Source organism: Podarcis cretensis (genome assembly GCF_951804945.1).
Source record: "Podarcis cretensis genome assembly, chromosome: 9".
NCBI lineage: Eukaryota > Metazoa > Chordata > Lepidosauria > Squamata > Lacertidae > Podarcis > Podarcis cretensis.
This window is the reverse complement of record NC_137178.1, coordinates 74,533,038-74,555,578: the sequence shown is the minus strand read 5'-3', so window position 1 is coordinate 74,555,578 and position 22,541 is coordinate 74,533,038. Positions and strand designations below refer to the sequence as shown.

The 22,541-nt window shown below is 45.4% G+C and overlaps 1 protein-coding gene across 3 annotated transcripts in view; it reads right to left on the bottom strand.

Moving 5' to 3' along the window:
* Positions 1–22,541, bottom strand: part of CCDC33 (coiled-coil domain containing 33) — a 186,939-nt gene that overhangs the window by 123,773 nt on the left and 40,625 nt on the right. For all 3 annotated transcript variants that reach the window (XM_079991516.1, XM_079991514.1, XM_079991515.1), the window contains one exon: positions 1,625–1,758. In XM_079991516.1, coding sequence (XP_079847642.1) covers positions 1,625–1,758 — 134 coding nt within the window. The remainder of the gene's footprint in view (positions 1–1,624; positions 1,759–22,541) is intronic.

The following is a 22,541-nucleotide window of genomic DNA, read 5'->3' as shown; positions in this document are numbered from 1 at the left end:
GCTAGGGGCCAGCGGGAGTCTGGCAGTATCTGGAAGGTCACACTCTCCATTCCCACATGCTCATTTTTGTCAAACAAGCTCAGCAGGCTTTTAAGGCGCTACCTTTTCACCCACGCTTACAGCTGGAGTGCCTCTAGCACAATGCTCATGCCGCCATCTTTCTCCAGTGTGAAACAACAAGATTTGATGCCAGGGAAATCTCAGAAGCTGGTGTTAATAGGAAGTGGGGCCTGTAGAGGCTGAAGGTGAGGCGACTGTGTTCAGTGCAATTCTTACTCTAGTGTCTACAGAGAACTGAGTTTGCATTCAACAACACACTTTGAATAGAAACTGCTTCCTTCTAAGAGTGAGTGCTTTTTGCACCTGTTAATTTGTTATGCTCTTGAGAAAGGAAGAAATGGGACACAGACACCATATTTTTTCTGGATAGATTGCTTTCTGTCTGAACCTCTGCTTGGATAATATTGACAATGTCATCGTACTGAATGTCTTTTCTCAGAACCTATGGATACCCTTTTATTGTTCTCTGTTTTTAATTCAAAATTTGTAATAAGAGAGATTGCAAAAAAAAGTGGAACCTTTTCTTTCTTTCCAAAGGCACTCAGAATCATAGAATCCACAAACTGCAATGCAGGCACCACAGCTGATTTGGGCCTGGTGGTTGGGAAGTGCTGGGCAAGGGGCTTTGCAGACCCAGCCAATGTGTTGTGCCTGCAAAGCCCCTTTTAGCCCTGCCTTTGCCTGGCTTCATATACGTGGCTTGGCTGAAATGGCCTCATGGACCAAACTGGGGAGGCCTGAGGGGCTGAACAGCCTGTGGGCCAGAGGTCTGTTGCCTCTGCTCTGGTGTGTGCTGCTAGGAGCATCAGGGTGTGTTTTGGCATGCAGTAGCTTTTCTGTTAGCCATGCACAGCCCTGTGTGGTAGAATATGCATCAACGTCCACATTGATAGAAGATAAATGATGAATCAGCAGTAAAAAGTGCGGGATGTGAAACACAAGATCAGTCAAGTACAACATTGCTAGAGTGAACATGTTTACACATGGGGAGGAATGTTTGTCCAGCCAGCAGGTAAACTTTCTGTTTTCTTCTGGGCTGGGACAGACTTCCTCTGCATGTGACTAGAGGTGGGCATGGCCTCACCTGTGCAGGTAATGACAAAAGTACAGGGCAGGGCAGCCATCTCTCTCTTTTTGACTACATGCATCAAAGAAGCAACATCTGCTTAGCCAAAGATGCCCTCTTGGCTTCCAGCCAAGAGAGGACCAAGGGACTGTCTCCTTATGAGATAGTTTCCAGGTGCATGTTACTTTTCTAAGCTAAGTCTGCCTTCTGGGATCTGATTGTGAACAGAATGATATGTGAGTAAACCTTTTTATACTGTAGAAGACTGTGTCGTGTCTTATCTTTTATGAGGGAATATGGGGGAAATACCAGGACAGTTATTATAGAGGCTTTAGCGAGCCTAAGCAAACGCATCCGCTGCAAGTTTAAAAAGGGGGAATGTTACTCTGCTAAATTGTAGCAGAGGGCCTAATTGTAGCCTGGGCCTAAGCTACCACGTTAGAGGGCCTTCCACCCCCAAGAGGAGAGCGCCTCGTGGCCCTTTCCTGCACTGCACACCTTCTTCTCCTGCCTTCTCCTTGTTCATTTCCACAGTCACTGTCTCCTCCCAGATCGGTCTGTGGGTTGGCTGGGCAGCCACGTGAGTCACGCCCTGGGCTGGCTGCTTGCTGTCTTCATCCGAGGTGGTTTTTCTGGGAGAAACAAAAGAGAAGGAGTCGTGACTTCAAAGCTGGGTTTGTTCACTTATTGCATTGACCACCTTTTTTCTCAAAGGAGCTTGATGTGGTATGCATGGATCTCCCCCGCCTCATTTAATCCCCACAGCAATCCTGTGAGGTAGGTGAGATTGAGAGAAGGTAGTGGTTGACTCAAGGTCACCCACTGAGCACTATTCAAAGCCTCATCTGCCAGGTCATAGTCCAAGACTCTACCCATTACACCACACTGGCCCCTAACAACTGGGTGGCTGATGCTGAGCAAACCATCACGGATCAAGGCGGACTTCGGCTTTCAGAGAAAGAATGCTGCGCAGTGGCCCCAAGACTGCATTACAGATCAGTGTATTCCCAGGTTCAGACCTTCGCTCTGAGCTGCAAAGTGCTCTGTTGTCAGGACTGAAAGCCTTTGGTTCACACATTTCAAGGCGTAGGACTAGCATTGACTACAACTTTATATGCTTTCAAACACCTTCCACTAGTCATGGCACAAATCTAGGTACCACACTGGATCTTATACAACCCATTGCAAAGCGGCAACATAATCCTTTTAATCACAAATACCAGGCCACTAAATCTGGGAGGCCTTGGAACAGCAAACAGAGGCTCTTTTCTGACTCAGGACGCATAAGCCTTCTTAATGAAATCAGAACTGAAAGGGTGTTTGAAAGTCTGCTTTATTCGCTTCCTCCTGCCATGGACTCTCAGGAGGGCCTGGCTTGATAATCCATTTCGTTGCTACGTGACCAAACTGGCCAGCCTGGGAACTGGGACAGAGCAGGACAAGGTCTTAAAGGTCATATGCCAAGAGGGTCACCTCTCAACCATAGCTTCCTTCCAGCCATCCAGACAAATTCGCCCTCACCTTCGTAATGACACCAACATACCCTCCCACATTTCTCTGATGAAAATAGGGACGGCCCAATCCATAATGATAATTTTACTATTTATACCCCACACATCTTACTGGGGTTGCCCCAGCTACTCTGAGCGGCTTCCAACATATATAAAAACATAATAAAACATTAAACATTTTTTAAAAAACTTTCGTATACAGGATTGCCTTCAGATGGCTCAGGGGTCGGATAACTCCATACCCTCCAACGTTTCTCCAATGAAAATAGGGACATCCTAAGGAAAAGTGGGACACTCCAGGATCAAATCAGAAACTTGGGCGGCTTCTCTAAATTAGGGACACCCCTGGAAAATAGGGACACTGGGAGGGTCTGCACCAAACTGGAAGGGGTAGCTAATGTCACAGAAGACAGAATCGAGATTCAATATGATCTTAACAGACTGGAGAACTGGGCCCAAAGTAACGACATGAATTTCAATAGGGACAAATTTCAGGTTCTGCACTTATGCAGGAAAAGCCAGTTACACCAGTGTAAGATGGGGGACACCTGGCTTGTCAGTAGTACATGTGCAGAGGATCTAGAGTCAGTGTGATGCAGCAAAGGTTCGATGGCCATCTGTCATGGATTCTTTAGTTGAGATTCTTCCTTTGCAGGATGTTGGACTAGATGATTCCATGATTCTATGCCTATTGGCTTCCTCCTCTTAGTCTCAGTGTTGCCTCTTAGAGCTCAGCAAGGAGGGAGAGGAGGGGGACTAAACTAGCTGAGTTTGCTCTGTCCATGTACTGTTGGCCTCCTTGCCTTGCTCCCTAGCACTCCCACTTGGTACCAGCCACCTCTGCTCATGGTTTAACTCTGGCTTCCCACAAACAGCTAAGTAGCAGGCGACTCTGGGGTTTCCAGGGAAACCAGATTGAAACTGGAGAGCAGCCACATTTTCAAGTGTCAAGGCTAAAGACTTGCCTGGTGCATGGAAGCTGCTCTAAACTTGAAGAAAAGGCCAAATGAGAATGAGAGAAAGAGGAAATGTGACTTATTTAAGCTGTGTGTGTGTGTGTGTGTGTGTGTGTGTGTGTGTGTGTGTGTGTGTGTGATATTTCTTAAAGGGAAAACTACCTTCTCACAAAAGCTACCTGCCATCCTGAACACAGTTATAAGTAGCAAGCCCAATTCAATATGACGGGGCTTCTTTCTGAAAAAAAACATGTAAAACTGGAAACAGGAAAACTGGCCGGAACAGTTGGAGAATTTGACACACACAAACATAAGAGAGAGAGAGAGAGAGAGAGAGAGAGAGAGAGAGAGAGAGAACATAGCAAAATGACCCCTCCCCAAGTAAGCTTCAAAGCATTTTACAAAAGCCATTTCTGCCACATTGTTGAAATGCACAAATAATTATAAATACACCTTAGTTAAAACCACCACCAAGAAAACAATCCTGTTCTATGACGTGGCATGTTCCTTCTCTATCTTAGAATGCCATCACTGCTAGTATGTACATAATGGGGAATTTATCATTCTGTCCCTTCTGGGAAACAGACACGTTTTAACTGCTTTCAGAGGCTTGCCATGACCGCGTTTTAATTTTGGGCTTGTATTGATCCAGCTAATCAACACCATTATTTACACTTCCCTCTTGCCGCAGTGTTCCTTGGAAACAGCCATCATTACCAAGGTCTTTGCTATCTATTTATATGAGCGCCTATTATCACACACCAAAGAACTAATTCCCTGAAGGAATGATGAAGAGGGGAAGAAGGTACTTGGGGAGAGAGAGGCGGGGAAGGGAGAGGAAGGGTTAAGAACCCCCATCAAGGAGCATTCACAGACGGCACCATGAGCAGGAACCAGAGTGCTAATTAGCAAGTTCTCAGCATTTATATAGTGTTCCATAATTATCCATTTATGCTGTTTATTCTGTGCAAAATCTAAGGCAATCTCTTTCTTCTTCTTTTTTAAAAAGTAGCAAATACGGCCAGAGCAGATGAGAAATTATAAGAACATAGGAAGAGCCCTGCTGGATCAGGCCGATGGCCCAACTAGTTCGGCATCCTGTTGCGTGGCGAGTCCCATTCCCCTGCCCCCCATGGAAATAAAGATACATAACACAATTATGAAGGTTAATGGGCTAAATAAGGCCACAACTTTATTGGTTACAGGTGAAGAGTGGTGTTGGCTTAGGCATTGGTCCTAACAGACTATATCCAGCTTCAGCCCGTCCGCTTGAAGTCCGGGAAGGGTTAACCACCAGTAGGGGGAGTCCTGCTGATGCACATCAACTAGGAACTCCCTCGGGGTCACCGATAGGGGGCGTGCGTTAGGCCCTCACCTCCCTAGGCTTCAGACAGGGCCACACCCCCCAGAATTCCTTTACCAGACTACCCTTCAATATGCGGGGCAGGTGATGGCGCTTCCTCCCCCTTCCATCTACAAATCAATACCAATGCCTAATCGCCAATACCAAGAAAGTTGTGACGATTTGCTACGAGGTAGGTGAAAACCAAGTGGCTGGTGCCAATTTTCCAAGTGGAAAAAATTCCTACCAGGCCCCTCAACGGCGACCAACCGAGGTCCATAGCAAGGTCAAGGAACGAAAACCTTATAGGGCAGGAGGGTGGGAAAAACAGGAACAGCTGGCAGGCGGCAAAGAGGGAGATCCCCGGCTGCGTCCTGGTTTAAATAGGGCAGGCCACGCCCCCAGAGCCAGCCGATTGGCTGGCCAGGGGGTGACATGGCCGGAGATTCCCCCAATCGCGCGGGGGCGTGCAGCCCGCAACCCCACCTCCTCTGCAGGGCGGAAGTGGCTTTCTCACAGTGGCCAGCCAGCTGCGCCAAAAGGGAGCCAGCAAGCAGGATTTGAGCACATGACCAACACTCCCTTCCTGTGGTTACCAGCAACTGGGATTCAGAAACATTACTGGCTCCAGCTGGGGAGACAGAGCAGAGCCACCATAGCCAGCAGCCATTGATAGCCATTGACTGGGACCAACAAAGAGGGCTACCAACAAAATCGGCAGAGAGAGACTGACAGAGATTTAAAGGCCTCAGATGTGAGGAATCCAGGCTAAAAACTGTTTTTGTGGACATGGGGACATTGGGAAGGGACAGAAACCGGGGCGGGGGGGGGGGGGGGAAAGAATTTTTAAAAATACGTTTATGACCTTTGTGTTTGATTATTATGACCTATTTTTAAGATAAAAGGGAAATTCGTGGAAGGAATTCGAGTCGACCTTAGAAAAGGATTTAATATTTATAAGAAAATTGGATAAGTAAAATTTGGCCAAGTAATAAGAATTAAGTATTTCTTAAAAAAAAAATATATATAATAATAATATGTAAAGGATGAGAAATATGAACTTGCTGAGCTAATTTAATTGAATTAGGATGTATGAAGGGGGGTGGGGGGAAGTCAAGAACTGGGGTTAGGAAAGTAAGGATATGAAACTTTATATGTGTTGTCTTTGTCTGTGTGTGTGTGTCTGTGTTTATAAAATGTGAAAACTCAATAAAAATTTTATAAAAAAAAAAAATGATAGCGATTGACTGCATGAAATTATATATCCATGAAATTTAGCTTTCCTTGAAGCAGTGCAGAGAAAGAAGTCCAATACAGAAAGGTCATGCTGTACCCCACCCACCACAAGCATGGAATGAACCAGACTCCCATAATTCCTAGGGGTGTGTCTGATTGGTGTTGCACTGAAGTGCTAAATTAGTGGCGTGCGCACCTGGGAATATATTGAACCTGCCCTGCATAGGGTCTGGCTCTGGTCCTGCCTCCTGAGCCCGAGAACCTGAGTCTAGGAACCAGGGAAGAATTGGTACAGTTCACTGTTTTAATGCCAACGTACTTAATTTTCATTTCCCAAACCAACAGCTGAATTGAAATGCAGCCGATTGGTTGGACTCAAATTCATATGTTTTCTATCTGCTGATCAAATGAAGGCCTTGGCATTCTCACCCCCTTCTGAATCTCAAGCAAAGACCACAGTGGATGTAACCATTTCTTCTTCTTTTTTTCAAATTTTTTTATTCATTTTATAACACAAATAAAAAACACAAACAGAAAAGACAAACAATACAAACAAATTCTTGTCATATCCTTATTTTTCTAAACATTGTTAAGTGGGCTTCCCAAAGTCCCACCTATCTGATTTTCATTTTACTTCATCTTTAGCAGTTTACATATATCATAATTTCTAACCATCTCCCCCCCCCACTTACTTTAACCATAAAAAACTTCACATTTTATCACTTATAAAATACACTATCTTCTACTTCTAACCCTACCGCCTATATCCACTTCCAAAGCTATTCTAAGATTTAAATATTAACATATTTTTTCAAATATTCCTTAAACTTCTTCCAGTCTTCTTCCACCGTCTCTTCTCTCTGGTCTCGGAGTCTCCCTGTCAGTTCGGCAAGTTCCATATAGTCTATCATCTTCATCTGCCATTCTTTGATAGTTGGCAAATCTTGTTTCTTCCAATTCTTCGCTAGCAATATTCTCGCAGCTGTTGTGGCATAAAGGTAACCATTTCTTGAAAGGGTTGCAAGACGGCAAACACACACACACACACACACACACAACCCCTTCAGAGTCAGAAGCTCTTTCTGAGCCCCTCCAGACAAAGCGAGAAAGACTCATCTGGCAGCCTTGGAGCTGGGCAGCCTTCGACACCAGATGGATGAGTGGCTTTGCCCCTTGTCCCTAGGATGTTCCTGTGCATCTCCCCAGCTGTTGCTCTGGGCTACTCTGCCTTTAAAATCCCCCCCGCCGCCGCCGCCAAGCTCCCCTCTCTTCCAAGCAATGAAAAATTAATGACCATTTCTTCACAAGCCATTTGATATCGCCCATCGCTGGGGAGGCCATCTTAATGGAGTCACAGTCCCCCACAATGTGTTAATGGGATGCCTGCTTTAGGGGGGAAATGCTGCCCTGCAACCACCCTGGGTCCCCCTCCTCCTCCTCCTCATTTTTTTTCAACCGTTTTCGCCTCTTAAGTGTAGCTGCTGGCATTTCATCCAGTAATTGGCCCTCTCTTAGCTTAGGCGGATATCTGGGCCTCTAGGAAAATTGCATGCTGCCTGATCACATGACCCTTTTAATCTCGCTCCCCTCCCCTCCCACTCTCCATCCCCAAAAGATCTGGTTGGACCACCAAGGCATCAATAATGGATGAAAGGATGCACTTCCCCCCTCCGCTTTTCATGGCAAGGGCGGGGGGGCAGGTAGAGGCAGCTCAGCAGACAGACAGACAGATCCCTCACTGTAGACATCCTAGAAGCCAAACAGCACACAGAAATCTTTACACACCCACACACCCCACCTTGGGTGAGCTGGAGGCAAAGATCAATAGGGCCTGCTCAGAAATTCTGCTCTCTGCATACTCACACCCAAATCAAAGGAGCAGTCTTGATGCGAAGACCCAGAAGGAGCCAAAGGCTTCGGGCACATTGACTTGGCTTTTCTGATCACTGGCCTCGCCATGCAGGGAAGCAACTTGTCTTTTTGTTTTTAATCAGCTGCTCAGGAGAGCACATTTGGCCACAGATGCCGGCAGACCCACAAAGCCAAATCATGGTCTGCCTGACCCATTGGCTCACAGAGAACCATTGGCATGTGTGTTGAGGGGAGATGCCATTACAAGGGGGCAGAGAGCAGCACTTCAAGGTTGGGGGACGTTTTTCAGCCTGAGGGCCCCCTTCCCTTCTGTGGTCACGTGCCACTGATGGGTGGAGCAACACACACATTTGTGAAATAAGCTAGGGGCTATTCGCAAACTCACCCCTTCTCTATCCTCTGCCCAGGAAGGTCCTGATCCCTAGCTTTGGTTCCTCTTTCAGACTCTACCGTCTCACACAATCAATTAATCAAATGAACAAGTCTGCTTTAGCAAAGTTCACTGCATTGGTTCAAAAATCCCCAAGAAGGATTTCCATAATTGGCAGGTGAACTGAACGTGAATTAAGTTCATTTGGTGACAGAACTTCCTGCAATTTCTACTTCATCTTCAAGTTCGTTCTCTTACGTTTTAAAAAACTCTTCAGATTCTTTGGGCCTTTAAGCTTAAAGAACATAATTGCTAGGGAAACAACTACAGTGGTACCTCAGGTTAAGAACTTAATTCGTTCCGGAGGTCCGTTCTTAACCTGAAACTGTTCTTAACCTGAAGCACCACTTTAGCTAATGGGGCCTCTCGAGGTACTATTTCTGGGTTAACCTGAAGCGTATGTAACCCGAGGTACCACTATAACCATGTCACATCCCACTGATTTGATGTTTTTTTTGCCTCCACTTGGTTATTTTATACTTTAGCACAGCAGCTTGTAACATTCTGAATCCTTAAAACAAAACTTTTTTTTTTGCTGAGGATCATTTGGATTACCTTGAAGTGAACTGTGCGCACTGGACATGAACCAAACTAGTTTGGTTTGGAAAGGGACAACTGTGAACTGGAACCTTTCCCTTTGGGAGCATCTTGAACTCAAATTTATTCCTTTTTAAAAATGAACTTCCCAGCTCTGCACAGTCCCAAGCTGGAAGGGAAAAGAAGAGGGGAAACCCAGCAAGACCCACAACTGGGAAACAGAGAGACGGTAGTTGGCATTATCCAGGAAGAGGCGAGCATTAAGCTTGTGGCATTCCAACGCAGCTAGAGGAGGGAATCCAGCCTCTGGTAATGAGCTCCGCAGGGGCTTGCTGCGCTGATCATAACGTGCTTAGAGTCCCAATGAAGACTGAAGGGGCATGAGGTGTGTGTTCCTGGGCAAATGGGGAGGAGAGACTGAGGTGTGTGCTCTGGACAGACCCACAACAGGCCAACCTAAGGAACAATGGGAGTGGTGGAATGATGGAGCTATTGATGGCTACTAGCGTCAATGGCTATGCTCTGCCTCTATGGGTGGAAGCTGTAATGCTTCTGACTACAACAAGGCTGTATATTGTCTCCCTGCTTACTTAACTTATATGCAGAATTCATCATGCGAAAGGCTGGGCTGGATTAATCCCTAGCCGGAATTAAGATGGCCGGAAGAAATATCAACAACCTCAGATATGCAGATGACACAACCTTGATGGCAGAAAGTGAGGAGGAATTAAAGAACCTTTTAATGAGGGTGAAAGAGGAGAGCGCAAAATATGGTTTGAAGCTCAACATCAAAAAAAACGAAGATCATGACCACTGGACCCATCACCTCCTGGCAAATAGAAGGGGAAGAAATGGAGGCAGTGAGAGACTTTACTTTCTTGGGCTCCATGATCACTGCAGATGGTGACAGCAACCACGAAATTAAAAGACGCCTGCTTCTTGGGAGAAAAGCAATGACAAACCTAGAGAGCTTCTTAAAAAGCAGAGACATCACCTTGCCAACAAAGGCCCATATAGTAAAAGCTATGGCTTTCCCAGTAGTGATGTATGGAAGTGAGAGCTGGACCAAACTGCTTTCCAGGACTGATCGCCGAAGAATTGATGCTTTTGAATTATGGTGCTGGAGGAGACTCTTGAGAGTCCCATGGATTGCAAGAAGATCAAACCGATCCATTCTGAAGGAAATCAGCCCTCACTGGAAGGACAGATCCTGAAGCTGAGGCTCCAATACTTTGGCCACCTCATGAGAAGAGAAGACTCCCTGGAAAAGACCCTGATGTTGGGAAAGATGGAGGGCACAAGGAGAAGGGGACGACAGAGGACGTGATGGTTGGACAGTGTTCTCAAAGCTACCAGCATGAGTTTGACCAAACTGCAGGAGGCAGTGGAAGACAGGAGTGCCTGGCGTGCTCTGGTCCAGGGGGTCACGAAGAGTCGGACACGACTAAACAACTAAACAACAACAACCAGTTGCTTGGAACTGCAGGAGGGCAGAGTTTCTCTGGGAAGCCATTGGGAGAGCAAGATGCTGGACTAGGTGGGCCCCCTGTGAACTGATCCAGCAGGGTATGGATAGTGTTATAAACAAAAATCTGCCCCCTTTCCCTTATGGAGTACCCAAGAGCCCATATAGAGTCCTTACGTAGGTTCCCTATTGGTAGGAGAAAATAACAGAGGCCAACCAGAGAATATTGAGAAGCAAAGCAGCTAGTAAGCTTCATCTTTATTGATCTGTTGCAACAGGGTGCTCCCCTCACACGCAGGAGGGAGGAGGAACCAAGAACAATGGTGCACAAGGCCTTATATAGACATTTTTAATTCCCTGCCCTAGGGACGCAGGTGGCGCTGTGGGTTAAAGCCTCAGCGCCTAGGACTTGCCGATCGAAAGGTCGGCGGTTCGAATCCCTGCGGCGGGGTGCGCTCCCGCTGCTCGGTCCCAGCTCCTGCCAACCTAGCAGTTCAAAAGCACCTCCGGGTGCAAGTAGATAAATAGGGACCGCTTACCAGCGGGAAGGTAAACAGCATTTCCGTGTGCGGCTCTGGCTTGCCAGAGCAGCGATGTCACGCTGGCCACGTGACCCGGAAGTGTCTCAGGACAGCGCTCGGATATGATAACGTTTTTGGGTGGCATGCATACTTGTGGTACGGTAAGGCTAAAGTGTACAAGACATTTAAAAACCATATTGTCAGGAAAGCATTGTTTAATGTCTGGATGAAATACAAAGATTTATTGGAAAATAAAACCCCTAGGTGGCTCTCACCTATGGAAGCAAAGGCCTTAAAAAAGCTTAATATGGAATCTAACTGGCCAAAATATTGGGAAATTCTGGAGCAGGAGGGAGATAAAGTGAAATTGCAAAGCTATGAGAAACTTAAGGATAAGGTGCGAGACTGGTTACATTATTTTCAAATAAGAGAGGCCTATCATTTGGACAGGAAAATTGGTTTCCAGGTGGAAAAATCAAAGTTGGAAACAGAATTGTTAGAACCCAATGCTAAGATATTGTCGAGAATGTATAACCTGCTGTTGAAGTGGAATACTGAGGATGAAACGGTAAAATCTGCTATGATAAAATGGGCACAAGACGTTGGTCATAACATTATGTTTGTTGACTGGGAACAGTTGTGGACCACCGGTATGAAATTCACGGCATGTAATGCCTTAAGAGAGAATATTATGAAAATGATATATAGGTGGTACATGACCCCAGTCAAACTTGCAAAAATCTACCATTTGCCCGATAATAAATGTTGGAAATGCAAAGAAACTGAAGGGACATTCTTTCACCTTTGGTGGACGTGCCCAAGGATCAAGGCTTTCTGGGAGATGATATATAATGAACTGAAAAAGGTATTTAAGTATACCTTCTTGAAGAAACCAGAGGCCTTTCTTCTGGGCATGGTCGGCCAATTGGTGCCAAAGAAGGATAGAACTTTCTTTATGTACGCTACAGCAGCAGCAAGAATACTCATCGCAAAGTATTGGAAGACACAAGATCTACCCACTCTGGAAGAATGGCAGATGCAAGTAATAGACTATATGGAACTGGCTGAAATGACCGGCAGAATTCGAGATCAAGGAGAAGAGCAGGTGGAAGAGGACTGGAAGAAGTTTAAAGTCTATCTACAAAAACACTGTAAAATCTTTGAATGTTGAGGACATTGAAAAGGAAAGAAGGGGTTCTAGTGACTGAGTTAAATAAGAGTACAAAGGGAGGGATCAAGAATCAAAATGAACAAAGATTGAGCTTGCTGAACTAATTATTACATAGAATACAAGATCGGGAGGCGGGTGGAAGTAAGGAAAATAAGGTTTTGAAGGTTATAATTGGAAAGCGAGTTTTTTTATATATATATATATGTTAAAATCTCCTTTTTTCTCTTCTTTTTTTGTCTATGTTTTCTTTTTCTTTTGTAATGTTTGTGAAAATTTTTCTTTTTGTAATGTTTGTGAAAATTCGCTTTTTTGTTCTTTTTTGTGAAAAATGCAATAAAAATTATTAAAAAAAAAAAAAGGAAGTGTCTCAGGACAGCGCTGGCCCCTGGCCTCTTATGTGAGATGGGCGCACAACCCCAGAGTCTGTCAAGACTGGCCCGTACGGGCAGGGGTACCTTTACCTTTACCTAATTCCCTGCCCTGGAGCTCAAGATCACCCCTCCATACATCATACATACATCACAGAAGGGGTGTAACCTAAGACCACCCCCCAGATACATCATACCTACATCACAGAAAAGGCGGTCTACAGCAGAAATCTGAGTGACTTGTTTACCTCCTGTCTGCCAGGTTACCTGTTTAATGGTCACTTGATTGGATTGCCTGGGGAGCCTGGCCAGTCTTTTGTAATGATAAATTCTTAGTTTCTGAGCCAGGTCACAGCCTCACACCCTATTCATATCTTAAATGTGCCCTTAAGACAGGATTTGTGAAGGGAAAGACAATGGGGAGGCTTTTCTATTTTCATTTGACCTTGTAGAGAAAACATTTGCTCAGTTTGGGAATCAAAATGGTTCCAGGTCGGTCTTCCTGTGCTGATCTATGTACGTGCTTGGTTGGTACATTTATGAACATTTAACATATATCTAAGACCTCAAAATTCCTATCACAATAGATAGAAGTGGGCAGTGCCCACCCAGGGGCAGCTGTGGGCAGGAGTCCTGCATTGCAGGGTGTGAACTAGATGACCCTTGGCTGCCCCTTCTAACTCTACAATTCCACAGTTCCATGAAAACATGCACTTCCTCATCCTTCCCATTTTTACTCTGCACATCATTTGGCATGGGTCAGTACTGAACCAAAGAGATCTCGTTCGGTTCTGCATTGCTTCCAAGGCAAATGCAAATCCCTTCCAAAGCCGCATATTCTTCCTGAACTGGTCTAGTCCATTTGGCCACTCAGCATTCTCTTGCCTCGTTTGCACCTCGTTCTGCTGTGTGGGTCAAGTTAGGCACAGAGGAAGAAGAAGAAGAGTTTGGATTTGATATCCCGCTTTATCACTACCCGAAGGAGTCTCAAAACGGCTAACATTCTCCTTTCCCTTCGTCCCCCACAACAAACACTCTGTGAGGTGAGTGAGGCTGAGAGACTTCAGAGAAGTGTGACTAGCCCAAGGTCACCCAGCAGCTGCATGTGGAGGAGAGGGGAATCGAACCTGGTTCACCAGATTACGAGTCTACAGCTCTTAACCACTACACCACACTGGCTACCCCGCTCTCTGCAGGAGCCCAGCATATTAAGCTGAGAAATTGGCATGCCAAGTTTGTTGTCGTTATTTGTGATATTTATTCACCCCCTTTTTCCAGAAAGGTGAATTCATAGAAACTTGCAAAAACAAGTGTGAAAATAAGAGTAATCATGAAGAGGGCTGCTCCTTGATGGAAGTCGAACAGAGCCTGTGCTTGCTACAAGTCTTTTAAAGAAAAAGCTTCAATGCATTTTAGTGCTGTTGATTTAACCATAATGCAGTTACTGGGTGATGTACAAATGGATATGATGAGTGAGCAGATTATCCTTAAAAGGTTCTTAATGGTTGAGGCAAAGGCACTGACATGGGGAAAAGGACGGAAAGCTAGAGCAGGCTGCCAGAGTCTGACCTTGTCCAGGCTCAGGTGGAATTTAGAGGGATGAAGCAAAGTGGATATGATCTGCCTGCAAGATACCAAGATTATCCATGTCTTTCTGCAGACGGGCGGGCGGGCGGGGGGGGAGCTTATGAATTTTATTGAGCAATAAATGTTTAATAGCTGTGTGATTTGCATGACAGGATAAGTAGAAAGTATGGATGAGAAATCCAATCTATTGGTGTCGCTTAAGCACATCATTACTCCTCCAGTATGAGCAGTTCCGGCTTGTATTAACACACACTTCAGCACTGAGTAATAATGTTCACAGTGGGTGACAGATGCTTGGGAATGACATTACCCAGGGCTCCTGGATCATGAGGGTTGGAACTCTTGGGAGGGATTGAGTCCAAGCAACATCATTGGGAATAGGAGGAGAGGAATACCAGTTGAAAACTAGGTGCTGGAAACAGCAGGAGGAGAGGGTGCTGCTTGCTGGTTTCCCAAGGGCATCTTGTTGGCCATTGTAAGAAGAGGGTGCTGGACCATAGGGGCCATTGGCCAGATCCAACAGGCTTTTCTTGTGGGATGCAAGAATCAGGTGCAGTCAAACACAACATGGCTAGAGTAGACATGAAGGTTATCTCAGTCCTCCAGCCGGAACTTCCTGCTTTCCAGGACTGAGACGAAACTTTCTATGGGCAACTAGAGATGGGCATGGCCTCTCCTGAAGTAGAAAGAACCAAGAACCACAGGCTGGCGACCATCTTGTCTCCTCTTGTCTCTCTCGATGCCATCTTAACAACAACACTACTGAAATGCACCTTGGCTCCAGGCCGAGAGAAGAGAAGGGGGGCTTTCTCCCATAAGGAGATAGTCACCACATTTAAACTATGTTCTAACCTTTTAAGTCTGCCTTCTGGGAACCTTTGTGTGAACAGATGATTACTTGTGAGTAAACGTTTTATACTTTACAGAAGACTGCGTAGCGTCTTATTTTAGGAGGGATTAAACGGGGAAAATACCAGGAAATATTTACAGAGACTCTAACGAGTCTGAGCAAGCTATCTGCTGTGCGGGTGTTTAAAAAAAAATGAGGGGGAATATTAACTCTGCTGATTTTGTTGAACTTGTAAAGAAAAGTTGGGATAGGATATCTTAGACAATATATCCTCCCCCGCATCCCTAAACATTCCCACACTTCTTAGGTTCTTAATACTGTTACAAGACACCCCAATCTCTGAGCGGTGTGAGATTCCAGGAGTTTCTAGTCACTTATCCTTGGAATGAGGGGCTGTGGAGACTGTGTTGTCTATATGCGTAAATAAATCATATGTCCTGAACAACCTGAGTCTAAGACGGAGGGGTTCACAGTGCTGACACCTCCAAAAGGTGGTATTGGACATAGGGAGGGGGAAAGAGTTATTTTCTCAGTGGGGAAGGGACAGGATAATTTCCAAGTCTGACTCCAAATGAAGCCCATGGAGTGGAAGTCAAGAGCTCTTAATTTGCTGAAAACACTAAGCGCAGTGACATGGCTGCAGTAGCTCTTCACAGACTGGAAGCAAGCAGCCTTCGACCCAAACAAGAAACTCACTTCAGTCTCTTAGCAGAACCCAGATGCACATGGCAGCAAATCACCTGTGGGTCACTGAGCTAGACAAGTGCTTTCTCCTGGCAGTCACAACAAGTCCAAACCTCTCTAGCTCTCCTGCCACAGTGACCTACTTTTGCCTGCCACTTCGCGGCTGGATATTGAACGGCGCATTTTGACGTCACGCAGCTACACATGCATGACTGAGCAAGGAGTAGCATTTGGTTAGCATCAAACTGCACTCCAGAGAGATACTGAGACAGACAGACAAACAGCAAGTATGTTTTCTGCGTCTCAAGACTTGCGACCTTCTTGTGGTGGAAGGAAAGAGTAAAAAGATACGTTTTGCTTTTTATTTTATTTTTAAAGCAAAAATAAAAACCCAAGTGATATAATCCATACTTGAAAATGCAAGGCTGTGGCTCAGTGGTTAGAGCGCCTGCTTTACATGCTGAATATCCCAAATTCAATTTCCAGTATTTCCAGGTCAAGCTGGGAGCCTGTCTCATTTGAAACCCTGGATAATTGTTGCCAGTCAGTATAGAAAACACTGAACTAGATGGACCAATGGTTTGGCTCAGTGCCAGGCAGTTTACTGTGCTGAAGACTCTTGACAGGATAGGAAATCTTTTGAGGAATTGAAGGGTGGGCTTCAATTACTGTTTTATTGCTGGGTGCCTCACCAGAACTTTCTGACATTTACTGTGATGGCCTGGGAATCAGATTCAGAGGCTGAACCTGAGGAATCCCAGCCTGCACAGGAGTCCCTGCCTCCAGGACCGGCTGAGCCGGGGTTGGGTCTTGAACCTGAAGGGCCCTCACCTGTGCTGGATCCTCAGGAGCAGACACCAGCTGACTCTGCTCTGGCTCCAGAGGTGATCAAGGACCCATTGCCTGCAGGTGCTCCACTCTCAGCTCCGTCAGGGGAAGGTGAGGTTGCCTCTGGGTCCAGTAACCCTCCAGTCTCTCCTGAGCTGCAGAGGCTCAGGGCAGAGAGGCAGAGGGAACTAAGTTCTCACAGGAGGAGTGCTCGCCTTCAGGCCAGGAGAGGTGGGTCACCTGTGGGCCAGGACCACCCTAGACCTCAGAGGAGATAAAGGCTAGTCAGCCCAGTCCCAGGTTGCGGGAGCAACATTGTTGGTATCCTGTTCCTGCCAGCACCCAGTCCTGCTCTCCTGAGTTCCTGACCATGCCTGACTCCTTGCTTTGGACCTCGCTTTGCCCCTGACAGACAGCCTCCTTACCCTCGACCTAGGACCGGACTTAGACCATGCTGCATGGTAACCCCCCGGGACCAGCACATTTACAGTTGTTTGACAGTGGAACAACTTCCTTCCTTGGAAGTTGGCAACCTCATCTCTGCTTAAAAACCTCCACAGCTTTAGCTGTGATTTGTGCATTGCAGGGGATGGACTAGATGATCCTAGAACTGAAGAACTCTACAGTTCTATGATTCATCAAGCACGCCAAGGTTGAAGCCATCAACAGAAGGCTGCCTTTGTGTGAATAATGAATGCCTTCTGAGACCAGCAGAACCTCTGAGCGGAAAAGCAACCCAGCTGCTGCGTAAATTTGAACCCTATTCCTTCTGCAGCAGATAATGTGCTCAACTGCTCCTGGCGTCTCAAAAGCTCATTGTTCCTCAGATGCCCCAATTGCGCACAAACTCTGCTCCTCACTTCCAGGAGCACATCACAGGATGGCCGTGACAAATGGGAGATTTCATGGCAATCTGGCTCCTCAAGGAGAGAGGAAAACAATCTTTAAGGGGTCCTTGAATTTCTTTCATCTGCTCTGAAGTGGCTGAGCTAAAGTATTAGAACAAGGTGTGGAGGGGGACCTTTCCTTTGCCCCTCCCCACCTCGGTCTTGCATGTCTCACCTCCAGGAGGAAGCAAGGGGGGGGGGTCTTGCTATTCCATTCTCACTGATCAGTTGCACTGACATCAACATTTCTACATGTCCTTGCAACATGCACAAGCAATATTCAATGGCTGCATACCTAAGCAATAGAAATCATTCGTATGGAAATCAAGATGTATAAGATGGTGTAAAAAGAACAGGAGATGCACTCAGGGTGGTACATTCTGAGATGACAAAGGCTCTCTCAGCTGCAAGCTTTGTTAGAAAGGATGTCAGGGAATTTAGGAGTAGAAATTGCCAACACGCTCTTATTCATCTCACGTCTGGAATGGAAATCAATCCAGCGAATACGATTGGTATTTACTGTTGTTGTGGTTGTCAGTCTGCAAATGGCAAACAATGGATTATGGCCACGTCCCCTACACTGGCATCCCGTTTCCTTTGCACTGTAATGAAAGGGGTGGGATAAAATAATGGCAACATCATAATTACTTAAACAAGTTGCATAGTTTTGCCCCAACGGACAGCAAGATGAATAAAGTACTTTTTGGCAGATGATGAATGGCATCCGAACAAAAACAGGGCTGCAGTGCAGAATGGAAAGCAATGCATAGAGAGCAATGCCTGCTTACACCCCTAATTGTTTTGACCAGTGACCAGAGAGCTGGACCTTTGAAGTGGAGCTCTTTGAGTGGGCACAGAAGAACAAGAGGCTGCCCTTTAGGTAACTTAATCCCAAGCCATTAAGGGCTTTAAAGATCAGCACCAACATTTTCAGCTGGGCCCAGAAATGCATGCAGAGCCAATATAAATGGTGTAGAATTGGTGTTGTTGTTGTTGTTTAGTCGTTTAGTCGTGTCCGCCTCTTCGTGACCCCATGGACCAGAGCACGCCAGGCACTCCTGTCTTCCACTGCCTCCCGCAGTTTGGTCAGACTCATGTTTGTAGCTTCGAGAACACTGTCCAACCATCTCGTCCTCTGTCGTCCCTGTGCCCTCCATCTTTCCCAACATCAGGGTCTTTTCCAGGGAGTCTTCTCTTCTCATGAGGTGGCCAAAGTATTGGAGCCTCAGCTTCAGGATCTGTCCTTCCAGTGAGCACTCAGGGCTGATTTCCTTCAGAATGGAGAGGTTTGATCTTCTTGCAGTCCATGGGACTCTCAAGAGTCTCCTCCAGCACCATAATTTAAAAAGCATCAATTCTTCGGCGATCAGCCTTCTTTATGGTCCAGCTCTCACTTCCATACATCACTACTGGGAAAACCATAGCTTTTACTATATGGGCCTTTGTTGGCAAGGTGATGTCTCTACTTTTTAAGATGCTGTCTAGGTTGGTCATTGCTTTCCTCCCAAGAAGCAGGCGACTCTTAATTTCGTGGCTGCTGTCACCATCTGCAGTGATCATGGAGCCCAAGAAAGTAAAATATCTCACTGCCTCCATTTCTTCCCCTTCTATTTGCCAGGATGTGTTGGGACCAGTGTCCATGATCTTCTTTTTTTTGATGTTGAGCTTCAGACCATATTTTGCGCTCTCCTCTTTCACCCTCATTAAAAGGTTCTTTAATTCCTCCTCACTTTCTGCCATCAAGGTTGTGTCATCTGCATATCTGAGGTTGTTGTTATTTCTTCCGGCAATCTTAATTCCGGCTAGGGATTCATCCAGCCCAGCCTTTCGCATGATGAATTCTGCATGTAAGTTAAATAAGCAGGGAGACAATATACAGCTTTGTCATACTCCTTTCCCAATTTTGAACCAATCAGTTGTTCCATATCCAGTTCTAACTGTAGCTTCTTGTCCCACATAGAGATTTCTCAGGAGACAGATGAGGTGATCAGGCACTCCCATTTCTTTAAGAACTTGCCATAGTTTGCTGTGGTCGACACAGTCAAAGACTTTTGCATAGTCAATGAAGCAGAAGTAGATGTCTTTCTGGAACTCTCTAGCTTTCTCCATAATACAGCGCATGTTTGCAATTTGGTCTCTGGTTCCTCTGCCTCTTCTAAATCCAGCTTGCACTTCTGGGAGTTCTTGGTCCACATACTGCTTCAGCCTGCCTTGTAGAATTTTAAGCATAACCTTGCTAGCGTGTGAAATGAGTGCAATTGTGTGGTAGTTGGAGCATTCTTTAGCACTGCCCTTCTTTGGGATTGGCATGTAGACTGATCTTCTCCAATCCTCTGGCCACTGCTGAGTTTTCCAAACTTGCTGGCATATTGAGTGTAGCACCTTAACAGCATCATCTTTTAAAATTTTAAATAGTTCAGCTGGAATACCATCACTTCCACTGGCCTTGTTATTTGCAGTGCTTTCTAAGGCCCATTTGACTTTACTCTCCAGGATGTCTGGCTCAAGGTCAGCAACCACACTACCTGGGGTGTACGAGACATCCATATCTTTCTGGTATAATTCCTCTGTGTATTCTTGCCACCTCTTCTTGATGTCTTCTGCTTCTGTTAGGTCCTTACCACTTTTGTCCTTTATTATGGCAATCTTTGAACGAAATGTTCCTTTCATATCTCCAATTTTCTTGAACAGATCTCTGGTTCTTCCCATTCTGTTGTTTTCCTCTATTTCTTTGCATTGTTCGTTTAAGAAGGCCTTCTTATCTCTCCTTGCTATTTTTTGGAAATCTGCATTCAATTTCCTGTATCTTACTCTATCTCCCTCGCATTTTGCTTGCCTTCTCTCCCCTGCTATTTGTAAGGCCTCATTGGACAGCCACTTTGCTTTCTTGCATTTCCTTTTCATTGGGATGGTTTTCGTTGCTGCCTCCTGTATAATGTTGCGAGCCTCCATCCATAGTTCTTCAGGCACTCTGTCTAGCAAATCTAAATCCTTAAACCTGTTCCTCACTTCCACTGTGTATTCATAAGGGATTTGATTCAGATTGTATCTTACCGGCCCAGTGGTTTTTCCTACTTTCTTCAGTTTAAGCTTGAATTTTGCTATAAGAAGCTGATGATCTGAGCCACAGTCAGCTCCAGGTCTTGTTTTTGCTGACTGTATAGAGCTTCTCCATCTTTGGCTGCAGACAATATAATCAATCTGATTACGATGCTGCCCATCTGGTGATGTCCACGTGTAGAGTCGTCTCTTGTGTTGTTGGAAAAGCGTGTTTGTGAAGACCAGCTTGTTCTCTTGACAGAACTCTATTAGCCTTTGCCCTGCTTCGTTTTGAACTCCAAGGCCAAACTTGCCAGTTGTTCCTTTTATCTCTTGATTCCCTACTTTAGCATTCCAATCCCCTATAATGAGAAGAACATCTTTCTTTGGTGTCACTTTTATAAGGTGTTGTAAGTCTTCATAGAATTGGTCAATTTCTGTTTCTTCAGCACCAGTAGTTGGTGCATAAACTTGGATTACTGTTATGTTAAAAGGTCTGCCTTGGATTCGTATCGAGATCATTCTATCATTTTTGAGATTGCATCTCAGTACTGCTTTCGCCACTCTTTTGTTGACTATGAGGGCCACTCCATTTCTTTTGCGGGTTTCTTGCCCACAGTAGTAGATATGATGGTCATCCGAACTGAATTCACCCATTCCCATCCATTTTAGTTCACTGATGCGCAGGATGTCCAATATTTATTCTTGCCATCTCATTTTTGACCACATCCAACTTACCAAGGTTCATGGTTCTTACATTCCAGGTTCCTATGCAATATTTTTCTTTACAGCATTGGACTTTCCTTTCGCTTCCAGGCATATCCACAACTGAACGTCCTTTCGGCTTTAGCCCAGCCGCTTCATCAGCTCTGGATCTACTTGTACTTGCCCTCCGCTCTTCCCCAGTAGCATGTTGGACGCCTTCCGACCTGAGGGGCTCATCTTCCAGCATCATAACTTTTATATGCCTGTTGTCTTTGTCTATGGAGTTTTCTTGGCAGGGATACTGGAGTGACTTGCCGGTTCCTCCTCCAGGTGGATCACGTTTGGTCAAAACTCTCCACTATGACCTGTTCATCTTGGGTGCCCTCCTCGGCATAGTTCATAGCTTCTCTGAGTTCTTCAAGCCCCTTCGCCACGGCAAGGCAGTGATCCATGAAGGGGGTTGGTTTTGTTATAAGAATTTTATGGTCATATATAAAAAAATTAAATGTTCATAACTGTGCATATAAACCACATGTCTGAAACCCCACAGATTAGGTCCTGAACAAATTGACCTCAAATATTTCTCTGCAAGGTCAAAGTGGGAAACCTCCCCATTGTCTCTTTCCTCACAAATCCTGTCTTAAGGGCACATTCAAGATATGAACAGAATATGAGCCTGTGACCTGTGACCTAAATTCAGGAATTAAGTAGTTATAATAACAAAAGAGTGGCCAAAACCCAGATAATGCAATCAGGTAACTTGCCAGATAGGAGATAAACAACGCACTCAGATTTCTGTTGTAGACCGCCTTTTCTGTGATGTAGGTATGATGTATCTGGGGGGGTGGTCTTGGACTCCAGGGTGGGCAATTTAAAATGTTTATATAAGGGCTTGCGTGCATGGTTCTGGGTCCTCCTCCTCTCTCCTGCGTGTGGGGGAGCACCTTGTTGCAACTGTCAATAAGGATCAGGCTTACTAGCTGCCTTGTTTCTCAATATTCTCTGGTTGGCCTCTGTTATTTTCTCCTACCAATAGAGAACATAAAAAGAAGACTCTATATGGGCTCTTGGGTACCCCATAAGGAGGAAAGAGTAGGGGTTTTTTTCTCTTATATCAGTTTTTGAACAAACAAGCAGTGTATAAATTTTATGAAATAAAATAAATGAATAAATAATAAACACCAGGGTGGTCACATTCTGCCCCATTTGAAGATTTCAAAGCATCTTCAGAGGCAGCTGCACACAAAGAGCATTACAGAAATCCTGCTTGGAGAACAATATTATATAAATATAGTAAATAAATATTTTAATGGCAAACATAGCAAATGAATCATGTCCCCCAGTCTTTATATGTGTATCCCCCCTTTCTTATGTCACCGAAGCAGACACTGACCACGCCTACACCTGCTTAGACAGGTTCAGCAAG